The following is a 14,840-nucleotide window of genomic DNA, read 5'->3' on the forward strand; positions in this document are numbered from 1 at the left end:
CTTACCCAGGTCACATAGTTTTAGCGTCTCCGGCGTCTGTCGCATGCTAGCGTAAATCATGTTCGATGGTTTCAGGTCCCGATGCACTACGCCGTGCTCGTGCAGGTACGCCAAGGCCGACACGACCGTTCTTAGCACTGCACTCGCCTCGCTCTCGCACATCTGCCCCACAGCAAGTATGCGATCGAGCAGCTCGCCGCCCTTCAGCAGCTCCATAACCAAATACGCTGATGTCACGTCCTCATACACTGAGAATAAAGTGACAATATTTGGGTGATTACCATAGCGCAACATTATTTCAACCTCCTCCCAACAGTCTGCGGAACTAGCTGATGCTGCCGCAGCTGCTTTTTCAATAATTTTGACAGCAAAATGCTTTTTCGTTGAGCGATGTTCGCATAAACGGCAGACAGAGAATGTGCCACGTCCTAATTCCTGCAGGAGGTTGTATTCGGAATGGAAGTTTCCGGGTAGAACACCGGGCAAACTGCGCTGCTGGGGATGTGCATTAGGCACGAATGGCGACAAAGGACTTGAACTGTTGGAGGTTTGATCCAGTAGCACTGGCGCTACAAAGCTGAAGCCGCGGAAAATCTCGTGTGCCGACGCCGATATGGGACCGCCGGGCGAGTCGCGTGGTGACTTTGACGTATATTCGACATCAAAGTAAAACGCATCGTCACGTGACACCGCTGGTATGAATGGTGGACGCACTTCTTTCCGTTCCAGCCTTACCCAGTCAATCGTAGCAAAAAAACAATGCGCTTTAATATCCAGTATGCCGTTGGGTCCAGCGCCTAGTCGATTTTGTGGGTTCCTCTTGAACAGTGCGCGCAACAGCGATTGCGCTTCCGGCGAGAGATTCTCGGGCATGCCCAATTTCGAGCGTAATATTTGGTTCATAGTTTCTTGTCGCGTTTGCCCGTGGAATGGCAAATTTCCTGTTAACATTTCGTACATCAGCACGCCAAACGACCACCAGTCGGCGGCAAAGTCGTGTCCTTTGCGATTCACAATTTCCGGTGCCATGTACTCTACAGTACCACAAAAGCTGTAGGTTTTCGAACCGTCTAAAGGTTGTTTCGATAGGCCAAAATCAGTAAGCGCTATGTGGCCATGTTCGTCTAGCAAAATGTTCTCTGGCTTCAAATCGCGATAGATAATGCCCAGCGAGTGCAGATGATTCAAGGCCAATGCCAATTCGGCTAGATAAAATTTGACATCCTCCTCTGTGAACATAACCTCCTTGGACAGTCGTGTGAAAAGATCGCCGCCCCGCAGAAAATCTAATATCAAATACAATTTGCCGGGTGTCTGAAAGGCGTAGTGCAATTTTACAATAAACGCATGGCCCACGTCGGCTAGTATTTTACGTTCGTTTGTACTACGCACACGGTCCTTAACCTTCAGTGTGGCTTTTTTCAATACTTTCATGGCATACAATGTGCCTGCATCCTTGCCAATCACCTTGCGCACTAAAAACACTTTACCGAAGCTGCCCTCACCCAGCACGCGCAGCAGTTCGAATTGCGAGGGGTCGGCTTTTTCATGGCCTTCCTTGACTACTTCGCGTAACTCAAACTCATTTTCACGCAACTCTGTATCTCCGGCAGCTGGTGCATAGCCTTCCGAGTCACTCAAATCCATTAACTCAGCCGTGTCCGCTGTAACCGAACTGATGTGATGGTGCTCCAATGCTGCCTGCAGTGCTGTTTGCTGCACCTGTTGCAAATGTTTTTGTTGCTGCTGCTGTGCCTGTTGTCTGCGCTGGGATGACGTCACGGTGGTCACACCCCCACTTTCTTCGTCGGTGGGTGTGTGCTCCATCGGTGTCACGGCCAGACTACTACATCCGGACGATGTGATCTGCATGCGCTGACGCAGATGCTGTTGGCCCAAAGCGCCATTCGCATTGTCCAGGTGAGCATTGTTGCCAATGCCAATGCCCACGCCTAGCTGCTGCTGTTGGCGCAAATCTTTATTCAAATCAGCCAGTGGCATTGCACCGGTAACGCTGATGACCTCCGTAGACGTGGGCGTTTTTGATGTCGCCGTGATCCAATTAAAATGTGCTATGATTTTCGGAACTTTCAACAGTTTTCGCTGAGTTTGAAGCTGTCACCGTGAGTGCAATCGGGGAGGGGGGATTGTGTGTATGGTTAGTGGGAGGAAGGCGTGGGCGAGATTTTCACAGGTCGTTTTGTTTATTTGTACACAATCAATTTGTTGTTACACACACAGCGTTATAACATTCAAATGCACACGGAACACAGCGACGCGACGCTTACACACTATTAACAGCCTTTATACACAGTTTTCCACATTTTACATTAACTTTTGTTAAGTTGAATGCATTAAATGACTTTTTCACTTCACTACTACTGCTGCTAGCTTATTGTCCGATTTGCACTGATTCGTCAGCATTTGACAGTTCGCTATACGAAGCGCTGCCACATACGACGAAACGAATACGTAAATTGAGGAATTTGCGAGGTACTGGTGGGAAAAATTGTTATGGTAACCACTATAATATCATATGAGTCATGAGAGTAATTAACAATTAAATTGTCTTTTAAACATCTAAACAATTCTCCGCTTTGTTCGGTTTACCAAATTATGGTATCTGTCACTGATATGAGATGCATGCAACCTCTAGTAAATTTTGTATTTTAATACACCTGGCATCTTCAACATTTTTGTAATAGATTTTGTCAGTTGCCAGTTGATATAAAGCATAAATAACTTTAAATTATTTGAACATCCGTGTAATAAACCGGATGCAAAATTTGTGTTAAATATTTAACGTGCTTTATGAAAAAAGAAACCGTGTAAGTGTAATTATATAAGCACCCCTCACTTACCTTGAACATATCTGCAATGCGCATCGATAAACCGAAACAATACTAACCACGAAATGCAAAAACAAAGTCAAAATCAAACCCGAAGCAGCCGAGACTACACTGCTCGCATTCAACAGATCAAACTAATGAAAGAAATAGTGAAATGTTAAAATATTTGCTAAACACGCACACCCACACATTTGTCTCACCTTTTCCTCCATGCGGTTGACATCCCTAGATAGGCCCACACCGGAAACTGCCAAGGCCAATGTGCTCGTCGCAATGCACACCAGGCTCAACGCCAGGAAGGCAGTTTGGGTCTTCCGTATGCTAACCACACCCAGTGAGCCCGTAATGGCGGCCACCAAACCAGTCCAAATACCACAACCGGCCGTGGATAGTGCTGCTTCGCGCACAATTAGCAGCGAACCGAGCGCCACTAGGGTGATAGCCAGCATTAGCTGTAATGAGCCCAAAACGATTTGCCATGGGAAGGCCGAACAGCAGTCGGCGCTGGATTTGGCACGTCTTTGATATTTTGCCGCTTTTGCCGAATTCAAAGAGCTGCCGTCGCCATCTTTGATTTTAATCAATCCTGGTGGAAAACGCTGCTTTTTGCTGATACGTGAATCGAGTGTGGTAGCACGTGAAGCAATTGTTGCCTCTAATTGTTGTTGGAATTCTTCATGTGTCATCAATTTCGGTTTTTTTGCATCATCCGTGTTATTGCCTGTGTCAGTGATATTGTTGTTGGTTGTGACGGAGGCGACCAATGTGGCGGCCGTTAATTTCAATGGTGGCTTCTGATCGTACACAGGGCTCGAGTAGATGTGACTCTGCGCATCGGCGTGTAGTTGCTGCTGTTTTTGTTGGCTTAACTGTTGTTGGTGTTCCTCGGTATCACTGCAACTGCTGCTATTTGGCTGCAATATGGATTTTTGTGAATTAGTGAGACTGTCATGTTGTGCATTCGTCGTATTCATGCTCTGCTCAATAGCAGCTTGCAAAAGCTCCTCGCGATTAACGCTGCGATCAACAATCGTGTCCATGCTGTCTACGGTAGAGTCGTGCGAATCGATTGTGCGTGCCGGTGACTCTGACTGCCGAATCATGTCGCTGCTGCTGCTGCTGCTGCTGTTACTATTATTATTGTTGTTACTGTTAACATTGCTCGTGCTCATATTTGTGTTGCTGTCGTCGTGATTACTGTTTGACATACTAATGAAATTGTTGGTGTTGGCGTTCATGTCTTCCATTTTGTGTTTGAGTGCTTGTGAGTTATTATTGGTGTTTGTTGGTGGTTGCTCGTTTCCTTAACTTTAATTACTCATTTATGCTGTTTCCGGTGGAATTCGAGTATGGGGTATTTATGTATATTGTTAATTGTTATTGCGGAATGCCACAAGCGACTGTAAGAAATTTAATAGAAAAAATTATAATTATCAAATTATGTTTAAATACTTGTGGGTATATGGGTTTTTTTCATTTATTTTTTATTTATCTTTTCTGCATAGCTGTTGATCAAAGTTATGAATGGACAACGAACATAAATATTTCAGTAGCAGGCAGTAGACAAAATTACAAAATTATGATTAAAATGTTAATGAAAATTATTATTATGATTTCAGATCGGTACGACGATAAATGTGTTGGAAAAAACCTTTTATTGGCTTGCACAATGGGTCTGAAGCTCCCATCATGATGTGGGATATAAACATTGTGGTAAGCTGGACAAATAAAATTTGTATTAAATGATTAATGTGTACACTTATATATTTGAAGAAATGTGTTTTTATGCAATTTTCTGCATAAATTATACACTGAAGAGCAAAACTGTAACAAAATGTAATACTTTCCATTTCAACACATTTTTTTTAGACATGTTTTAACAAATCAAATATGTTTTTTGCATAACTTTATTGGCATGTATGTACTCTCTCTCTCAAACCGGTTTGGTGTCAATGCAACAACAACAACACTAGTAGCAAGCAATAATGCAAATAAAGACAAATGTTACAGTTTTGCACTCACTCTTAATTTTCAAATTTTCCGTTATTTTTCTCGTAATTATATATTTGGTGGATTTTTAATTATTATAAACGTGACCGTGAATAAGACAAAATGTTAAATCGGGAAGTACAATGCCAAATAATTGATTTGCTGAAGAAGGGCGAGTCTATAAGAAAAATAGCTAAAAAATTCGAAGTGAGCCCCATGGCTGTGCAAAGGCTGCGGAAAAATGTACCAGACGCTGTTCCCAGTAACAAAGGAGGCCGGCCAAGGAAGATAAGCGACCGCGATGCCCGCCATCTGGCAAATTTGGTAACAAGCAGCAAGGCGGTCACTCCCAAAGAAGCACTAAAGATGCTGGATATTGATGCCAGTCAGTGGACAGCCAGGCGCAGCCTGTCAAAACTGGGGCTAAAGGCAGCGGAGAAGAAAACCAAGCCAATGCTGACAAAAAGACATGTGCGGTTGAGGCAGGATTTTGTTGCGGCTCACCAAAGCTGGACAGTTGAAGATTGGGATCAGGTACGTCTTTATAAATGGATTATAAAAGACCTTTTTTCATAAAATTTCAAAACGATTGCAGGTTATTTGGTCTGATGAAACCAAAATCAATCGATTTCAGTCAGATGGTCGGGCCTGGTATTGGGTTAAAGACCCAAATGCAGTCCAGCCACATCACATCAAGCAGACAGTAAAACATGGTGGTGGCTCCATTGTGGTGTGGGGCTGCATTTCCAAAAATGGTGTGGGTCCTTTAGTACGAATAGACGGTATAATGCGGAAAGAGGAATACCTGGCCATATTGCAACAAAATCTGCCGGGTGTAGTGGAAAGTATGGGTCTTGCTGCTGAAAAAGTAATTTTTCAGCAAGACAATGACCCTAAGCACTCCGCACATGTTGTACGAAATTGGATGCAACGCCAAAAATTTCGTAACTTGAAGTGGCCTCCACAATCACCGGACATGAACCCAATCGAAAATTTATGGAGTCATGTAAAATCGAAGCTTGCCGAATATTCAAGTCCGCCCAGTGGAGTTAATGAGCTGTGGGAGCGAACACGCGATGTATGGGATGCTATTCCGACAGACTTTGTCTTGAGGTATACACGAAGTATGCCCAATCGTATCCACGAGCTGAAAAAATCCAAAGGATATTGGACATCTTATTAATATTTATTTTATTTATTGTAAAAAATAAAAAATGGGTTGAGTGCAAAACTGTAACATTTGTCTTTATTTGCATTATTGCTTGCTACTAGTGTTGTTGTTGTTGCATTGACACCAAACCGGTTTGAGAGAGAGAGTACATACATGCCAATAAAGTTATGCAAAAAAAATATTTGATTTGTTAAAACATGTCTAAAAAAAAATGTGTTGAAATAGAAAGTATTACATTTTGTTACAGTTTTGCTCTTCAGTGTATATAAATGTATGATTATGGATAATAATTAAAATTTATTATGAAAAAGCATTAAATATAGAGGCTATGTGCAATAGCCGCCGTAGCTGAATGAGTTGATGCGTGACTACTACTCGGAAGACGTAAGTTCGAAACTCCGTGAAACACCAAAATGAAGAAAAAATGTTTTCTAATAGCGGTCGCCTCTCGGCAGGCAATGACAAACCTCCGAGTGTATAACTGCCATAAAAAAGATCCTCATAAAAAACATTTACCTTTCGGAGGCGACTTAAAGGGCTGTATATTTAGAATTAAAAAAAATCGTTTTTATTTTTCTTAATGTACATATATTTAAGAAAATTTAATATCGTTCCGGTGAATTTGAAAAGGCTTTTCAGAATGCTTGTAAAGTGCTTTTTAAACCTTAAACGCTTGTAAAATGTTTTTCAAACTTTACTCAAAAACGGCTAAGCGGATTAGTCTCAAATTGTAACACGAGGTTCTTAAATGTATTTTTTTATATATATACTATAAGATTTTTTCTCACCGATAAATATTTTTTTTTATAAACAATTTAAGGTGGAAATTTTAATCAAAAATCGATTTTTTTTTTTTTGAGAAACCGCCATTTTTTGTAAAAAATTTATTTTGCTTATTTCTTCGATTAATTACTAATTTTACATTACTTTAACGAACTCTGTTTGGTTTTTTAATTTCAGAGAGTCCAGTTCAGAGATATAGTGGTCTTAAAACGGCGGCCGCCGTAGCCGAATGGGTTGGTGCGTGACTACCATTCGGAATTCACAGAGAGAACGTTGGTTCGAATCTCAGTGAAACACCAAAATTAAGAAAAACATTTTTCTAATAGCGGTCGCCTCTCGGCAGGCAATGGCAAACCTCCGAGTGTATTTCTGCTATGAAAAAGCTCCTCATAAAAATATCTGCCGTTCGGAGCCGGCTTGAAACTGTAGGTTCCTCCATTTGTGGAACAACATCAAGACGCACACCACAAATAGAAGGAGGAGCTCGGCCAAACACCCAAAAAAGGGTGTTCGCGCCAATTATATATACATAAGTCTTAAAATACAGTTAAAAGATAACATAGTATGTGCACAAGTTTTTAGATCAATAAATTTAAACGTTTTTTTCAGAAAAAATTCTTAAAATTCGCTGTTTTTCGGCCTTCTAACTGTATTGAACCCTTATCTACAAACTGATGAAGAAAGTCGGTTTAAAATCTTCCAGGGATGTACGAGACGTACTTTTATTAAATTTATACATACATATATATATATGAGAGCTAGCTGTTTGAACTAACACGCACTGATGCTGATGCCAACTAAAACAATAACATTTGAAATTAAAGCCACTGGAGCTTAAATATTAAAACTTCTATATAACAAACATTTCGGTAATTTGGTTTACAATTAAAGATAAGCAAATCAAGCGCAAAAAAAGTTATAGCAAATATTCTGGTTTTGAAGGTGTTGCCTTTGAGCCGTGCAAATAAAAACAAATTAAATGAACTAATACAAAATTTAAAAAATCAACACAAAACGAAAGAGAAAATATACTGTTTTGATTTTAAGTTTCCTTTCTCTTTGTTTTATAAAGCAAAAATTCCTCTTTAGAAGTGCTTAATTTGTCTGAGTTTTTTAATCGCTTACTATAATCGAGGCGGAATTTAAATGAAGCATATAATTTCTAAAATTCTTCAAACATATTTCAGCCTTCTTCACTTACTCAGCCTCTATTGTCTTAAAGTCACAAAAGAAGGCGATCTTGCGTGAGAAATCATTAAATCAACAACTTGGTAATTTTTTCCCTGGATGTGAAATTGCGGAATAGAAACAAACTGCCTTTAATATTTCGTCGGCAAGGGTTGCGGAAGAAACTCGCGTCCTTGGTATCAATGACCCTAACAGGAACAACATCCGAGGTGGTGATACAAGGAAAGCTTCAGACCTCTCTTACAAATCTACAGGGCGCTAATCAGACCAGTAGCAACATATGGCTGCGAAGCATGGGTACTGGGCATCTAACATAAAGAACTACTTTCTCCGCTTTGAGCGTAAAATCCTAAGAATAATATTTGAACCAGTAGGGGAAGCTGATGGATCTCAATGATTAGATCGAACAGCTGATATCAGGTCAAAACATTGTGTGTTTCGCCAAAGCTCAGCAACTGAGATGGTTTGGACATCTACTCAGGATAGAGGACAGCAGAATTGCGAAAAAGATCTTCAACTCTCTTATTAAGGGCAGTAAAAGGGTGGAAGACCGCCAAGAAGATGGACAGACGATGGTGATGCAGACAATATTGTTTGTGTTTCCATTAAGCGCTATTCTGTCGCACTAGTTGCACTGACGTTCTCAATAGCGTAAAACGCGCCAGAGAGTCTGTTGAAAAAGTTTATTTTATGTTTCTTTCGTGTCCAAATACTATAATATTTTTACGTGTTTCAGAATACACTATTTTTAAAATAGAAATTTCAAGGGATGTAGTTTTAGTGAAAACATTAAAAGTTAAGTTAGCAGTTTTGTATTTTAAACTTGCCCTTGACACTGAATCGACTCTTTCCATTCACGGAAGAGCTAAAATATGATTCATTTTCTTTGTGTACCTTTTTTGGTTCTTTTTTTTATGTTTATTTGTAAAACTTGGGCATAGAATAAGGAATGGGAGTTATTCACAGCCTATGGGTTATTCATAGTACCATTTACAGTTTACCCATTTCCGTTTTATATTTTTACTTTTGTACACTGGCTATATGAATTTGCAAAATATATCCACTTATGTTTAGAAACTTAAAAACTTCTTACGTAATCAGCAGCTTCTATTCATATTCTACGAATTCCATTTCTATTCTTCCAACCAATTTTAAAACTTCATAAGTAATATCCGTGGATAATTTGGAATTGTTTATTTACTGTGCAAACCAATTTTTGCGATCATTTATCAAAGTATTTGAAATAAGAGCAATTGCCTCGGGCAACTTGTTGCTTTGAATAAACCTATAATCAAAGCAAAATGACACACTTGTTTGCTTTAGTTCAAATTCAGAATAGGCAAAGAAACGAGTATGGCAAATTACACCTAACAGCGCTCAAGGCGAACGAAAATCGAACAGATCAAACTCAAAATCTAGCAGACACAATGGCGCAACTAATGGGCCACTCAGCGCAAAATTGACACTGAAAACAGGCCAATGGATGACGAAATGGCTCAATTTACGCCGGAGGCAACAGAGAGTGACAAAAACGAGTATGGGTAGTTGGCAATGGAAGTTATGTGCTTTGGGGCAGTTTTGAGGGAATTTAAATGTTAGGAGATGCCAGTAGGTGAGGAGTATTTGAGGTAGAATTTTTTTGCGCAATAAAAATTTAAACAAAAAAATAAAAAATTAACAAGAGAAAATTAGGTAATTTCACAATAAAAAATTTACAATTTTCAGTTGGAGCAAGTGACCTTATATTTCTGAAATATATCATGAGTAGACCATTTTTGTAGAACAAAGCTATAGTCTAATATGTCTCAATTTTTTACAGTGGGTCAAGGGATTTATTTGATGGGTCAAGTTGATTTTTGAGGGATATATCTTATATATATATAAAATAAAGTCAACTTTTTGTGTGTGTTCGCTAACCGGCCGTGTCTTTGCACCGAATTAAACCAAACTTACACACATTGTTAAGTAGGTATTGAAGATGGTTTACGTATAGTTTGGATGCCTATTGGTGGATAGGGCTCGAGATATAGGTCAAAACGTGGACCCGGGTAACCTTCGGATGTGTATGTACAATATGGATATCAAATTGAAGCTGTTGGTGAATGCTTTAGTACAGAGTATTTTTCATGCCGCTCCGTGACTAGGATCTCGAGATAGAGACCAACACGTGAAGCCTAGAATGTGTTTGTACAATATGGATATCAGATGGAAGCTGTTGGTGAATGCTTTAGTTCAGAGTATTTTTCATGCCGCTCCGTGACTAGGGTCTCGAGATAGATACTAAAACGTGGAGCCTAGAATGTGTTTGTACAATATGGATATCAGATGGAAGCTATTGGTGAATGCTTTAGTTCGGAGTATTTTTCATGCCGCTCCGTGACTAGGGTCTCGATATAGAGACCAAAACGTGGAGCCTAGAATGTGTTTGTACAATATGGATATCAGATGGAAGCTATTGGTGAATGCTTTAGTTCAGAGTATTTTTCATGCCGCTCCGTGACTAGGGTCTCGATATAGAGACCAAAACGTGGAACCTAGAATGTGTTTGTACAATATGGATATCAAATTGAAGCTGTTGGCGAATGCTTTAGTACAGAGTATTTTTCATGCCGCTCCGTGACTGGAGTCTCGAGATATAGGCCAAAACGTGGACCCGGGTAACCTTTGGTTGTGTATGTACAATATGGGCATCAAATGAAAGCTGTCGATAAGTGCTTTAATACGGGGTAATACGGCGTGTCTTTGCGCCGAATTAAACCAAACTTACACACATTGATGATCATGAAAAAACAAGATTTTTTTTAAATTTCAAATCAACGCAAATGAATAACTAAGAAACAATCGTCAAAAAGAAAAAAGAAATGTATTATTTTTTCAATTAACAATCGCTCACGTGCTTATATTTTTCTTATACATTTAGGAATTTTCACGTGGTAAATTGGAATTAATTAATGTAAGTTTTCATCAAATTTAGTGGATTTATTTTTTCGGTTCATATGCGATAAACTACGTTGCACCATGAGTGAATCAAATAAAAAAACAAAAAATATAATCCACAAAATTTCAGAATACCATAATTGCAATAATGTTTATTACAGTACAAATGCCAAGACAATCGCGTATTCATATTAGTCGCTCGACAAATAATAATAGGCGCATGAGAAATGCTCGGAATAACGCGACATCAGAAAAACGTCAAGAAGAAAATGAAGCAAATCGGCAACGAATGGCACGGTCCAGATCAAATCGACCAAGAGACATCAATTTGAACAAAGCTGCTATGTAACGGAACTAGACTTGTAGTCAAACGATTGATGAATAATGTTATCGAAGCAACTATTTTAATTGGCAAATTCAAGAATGAAGACGTTCTAATACTGAGAATTCCAATGATTCCACCTGAATTGCCATTTGAATTCAAGCGTATGCAACTGCCCATTCGTTTAGCATTTGCAATAACTATCAATAAATCACAAGGGCAAACTTTAGAAATATGCGGGATGAATTTAGAAGAACCAGTATTCACCCATGGTCAACTATACGTTGGCTGTTCACGTGTTGGAAGCCAACAGCTTTATATATTTACTCAAAAACAAATAGAAAAACAAAAAATATTGTTTATGCCAAAGCGCTTGAATAAAGAATAAAGAAATAAATAATATGAATACCATATATTTTCTGTTCTAAACCATATCTATTCTATTTTAGTGTGCCCAGCGAAGCGGGCGGGGTTTGCTAGTTTGATATATAATTATTCAATAGCAGAACTTCACAATGATAATTTAGAACACTTCAACTCCCTGGATTCCCTTTTTTCGGGTACCCTTAAATATAACATCGGCATAGGCTATAGACCATATCTCAGTATTTCGGAGTTAAGCTTCTATTGATTGCCACGCTGATCTTCAACAGGAAAAGTAGAGGACATTATATCATCGCTAACCAGAAGTAAAAGAATTGGGGATAGAATACGGCCTTGATGCACTCCACTCTCAACTCCAAAAGGCTCTAACAACGCTCTTCGCTGGAGCACACGGCAGTTTGCACTGTAGGAGCTGTCTTTAAGAATAGTTACGAGTTTTTCTGGGATACCCTTCTCCGAAAAACCTACTCATATTCATTCACTTCTTCGAAGTTAATGAAAGAAACAGCACTTTAAAATAAAGCATATGGAATAAAACCTTAAAACGCAAAAATTAAATTGGCTTATAGGACGAAGTTCATCCCATTCAAAAAAAGCTTTATAAAAATGCAGCAAACACACCAAAGTATGTAAGGAACACTGACTTACATCGTGATTTCAAGATAACTTCCATATCAGAACATACCAACCCCGAAGCATCGCATGCTTTGAAAGCCGAAGCGTTTGTTTCTATTCGGACGACATGACCCAGCCAACGTAGCCGCTGGGTCTTTATTCACTGCACTATGATTATGTCTTCGTAAATCTCTTACAGCTCATCTTTCCATCGCCTGCGATACTCGCCGTATCCAAAGTGCAAAGCTCAAAAAATCTGCCGCAGAATCTTTTTCTCAAACACTCCAAGAGACGCGCTGCTTATTCACATACTTATTAAATCAGAACTGACGTGAGCTAAGTGGCTGAGTAAGTTTGATGCATAAAATACGAGTTTTGTAAACGCCATTTCCGCAATTTTTAAAACTGCTCGATTTATTAGTCTTTGTGAGAGAGAAGGGTGATCCTCAAGAAGAGCCCATAGCCCTACAAACTAAGTAAATCACCGCTGGATTAGCCTTATAAATGTCGCGGACAAGGTCCTATCGAGCGTATTATGTGAGGGACTGAAGCACATCGTCAAATAACTGATTGGACTTTATCAGTACGACTTCAGGCCTGGTAAGTCTACTATTGACCACATCTTAACGATACGCCAAATCCTTTTCTTCGATTTCAAAGCTGCTTTCGATAGCACAAACAGGAACGGCCTCTATGCCACTATGTCTGACTTTGGTATCCCAGCAAAACTTATACGGCTATAAGGTCCGTTGGGAGCAGAAAGGACTATCTACTACAAAGTGTCAAGTTATTCGCGCATGCTGACGATATTTATATAACCTGCCTCAACGACCGCGTCGTGTGGTTAGTTTGTTTCAGTCTGGAAAAGGAAGCAGACAAAGTGGGTCTTGCGGTGAACGAGAAGAAAACTAACTACCTGCTGTCGACGGACCCATGCGTTTTTTTTTTTTAAATCAAAGAAAAACACAATTTTTTTGATGTTGACGATAATAATCACTTTATTTGGTAGATTTGTTGACATCACTTTTTGAATATGATATCTCTCAAATGGCGGCTTTGAGCCTGCACGGCGTATTGTGCCCGTTTTGCAGCATTTTCCATAGTTTTAGCTAACATTTCGGCTGGAATAGCGCCTATTTCCTCACGGATGTTGTTCTTGAGCTCTTCTATGGTCTTTGGCTTATTAATATAAACCTTTGATTTTAAATATCGGCACAAGAAGAAGTCAGGTGGCGTTAAATCGGGCGAACGCGGTGGCCAGTCAAAATCGCCATTTTTCGACATCAAACGACGAGGAAACAATTTCTTCCAAAAATCGATTGTGGTGCGAGCTGTGTGTGGTGGAGCGCCATCTTGAATAATTGGCATCAAAATTTTCTTCTTTTCTTCTTCTTCTTTTCACAATTGACTTCTTGTGTTGAATGTAAATTTCAACAATTTGGGAGCGCTCGCGTAGCATGTACTCTTCCATGGTAAAAATCTGCTTGGACTGGCGCTTCCAACGCGGTATGTCATTAAGCGATCTGACGTCTCTGTCAAAAGCTACAGGGTTGCCAGATGGGTCCGTCGAATATGGGCAACCCTGGACAAATAATTCTCGCGTCACAGTTGGCAACCGTGAATTTGAAGTGTGGAAGAACTTTGTTTATCTAGGACCCAGTATTAACAGCCAGAACGACGTCAGCCTAGAGATTAAATAAAGGATAACTCTTATCGTACTAACAGGTGTTACTTTGGGCTCACTAGGCAATTGAAAAGTAGAACCCTCGCTCGAAAAACGAAAACAATGCTGTACGAAAGCCTATTCATCCCCGTCCTTGTATATGGTACAGAAGCTTGGACTACGACGACAACTGCTGAGAGAGCACTGGAAGCGTTCGAGAGAAAGATTCTCCGGAAAATCTGATCCTCTTCGCGTAGGCGAGAATGAGTTCCGCATCGGATGGAACAGCGAGCTGTATGAACAATACAGAGATGTGGGCATAGTAAAACGTTTGAAAATACAGCGGCTGTGCTGGCCTGGCCATGTCTCGAGGATGAACCAAAGTGCTCCGGCACGGCAGTCCTTCGAGAGGGAACCCACTGATGGACGACGAGGAAGAAGAATACTTTATCTACGTTGAAGAGATCAAGTGAGGCATAACCTGGCAGCACTTGGTGCCACCAGATTAGGTTAGGTTAGGTTAGGGTGGTATGGTTGCCCAGGGAGTGAGCAAACTTGGTCGAAGAAAGATTCGTCCTTTGTGATACCATTGTGAAGGAGGTGAGGTGAAAGGGAAAGACCGATGAGAAGCAGGGAGAGGGCGGGGAGAAGTGGTGATGGGATGGTTACGAGCGTGTCACCAACTGGCGCCAGCAAGCAACGAACCGAGCTGGTTGGCGCTACGTTTTAGATTTGGCCAAAACCGACATATGGTTGTAGTGCCATCTAAGTAAGTAAGTAAGTGTGAGGGAGAGAGAGGGAGAGAGAGAGCTTTTTCGGAGACTAGTATACAAAAAATTCAAAGGTATGCGTTTATACGTTTAGTTAGGTCAGTTGTTTGGCAAGTGCTTTGATCAAACCTTCCATGCGTTTAAAAAAAGCACCCGTTATGTGCCTGAT

General features: G+C 40.2%; 2 protein-coding genes across 3 annotated transcripts in view; both read right to left on the bottom strand.

The window, feature by feature from the left end:
* LOC128856979 (ribosomal protein S6 kinase 2 beta) overlaps positions 1-2,412 on the bottom strand; it is a 30,247-nt gene extending 27,835 nt beyond the window's left edge. For both annotated transcript variants that reach the window (XM_054092460.1, XM_054092459.1), the window contains exon 1: positions 6-2,412. In XM_054092460.1, the coding sequence (XP_053948435.1) occupies positions 6-2,001 (1,996 nt within the window). In that variant the 5' untranslated portion in view covers positions 2,002-2,412. The remainder of the gene's footprint in view (positions 1-5) is intronic.
* A 445-nt stretch (positions 2,413-2,857) lies between these two features.
* LOC128856983 (serine/threonine-protein kinase pakE-like) overlaps positions 2,858-14,840 on the bottom strand; it is a 69,769-nt gene continuing 57,786 nt past the window's right edge. The window contains exons 2-3 of the mRNA XM_054092465.1: positions 3,050-4,249; positions 2,858-2,983 (exon numbers count right to left, since the gene is read on the bottom strand). Of these exons, the coding sequence (XP_053948440.1) occupies positions 2,858-2,983; positions 3,050-4,096 (1,173 nt within the window). The 5' untranslated portion in view covers positions 4,097-4,249. The remainder of the gene's footprint in view (positions 2,984-3,049; positions 4,250-14,840) is intronic.

The sequence above is a fragment of the Anastrepha ludens genome, chromosome 3, assembly GCF_028408465.1.
Source record: "Anastrepha ludens isolate Willacy chromosome 3, idAnaLude1.1, whole genome shotgun sequence".
NCBI classification, from domain to species: domain Eukaryota; kingdom Metazoa; phylum Arthropoda; class Insecta; order Diptera; family Tephritidae; genus Anastrepha; species Anastrepha ludens.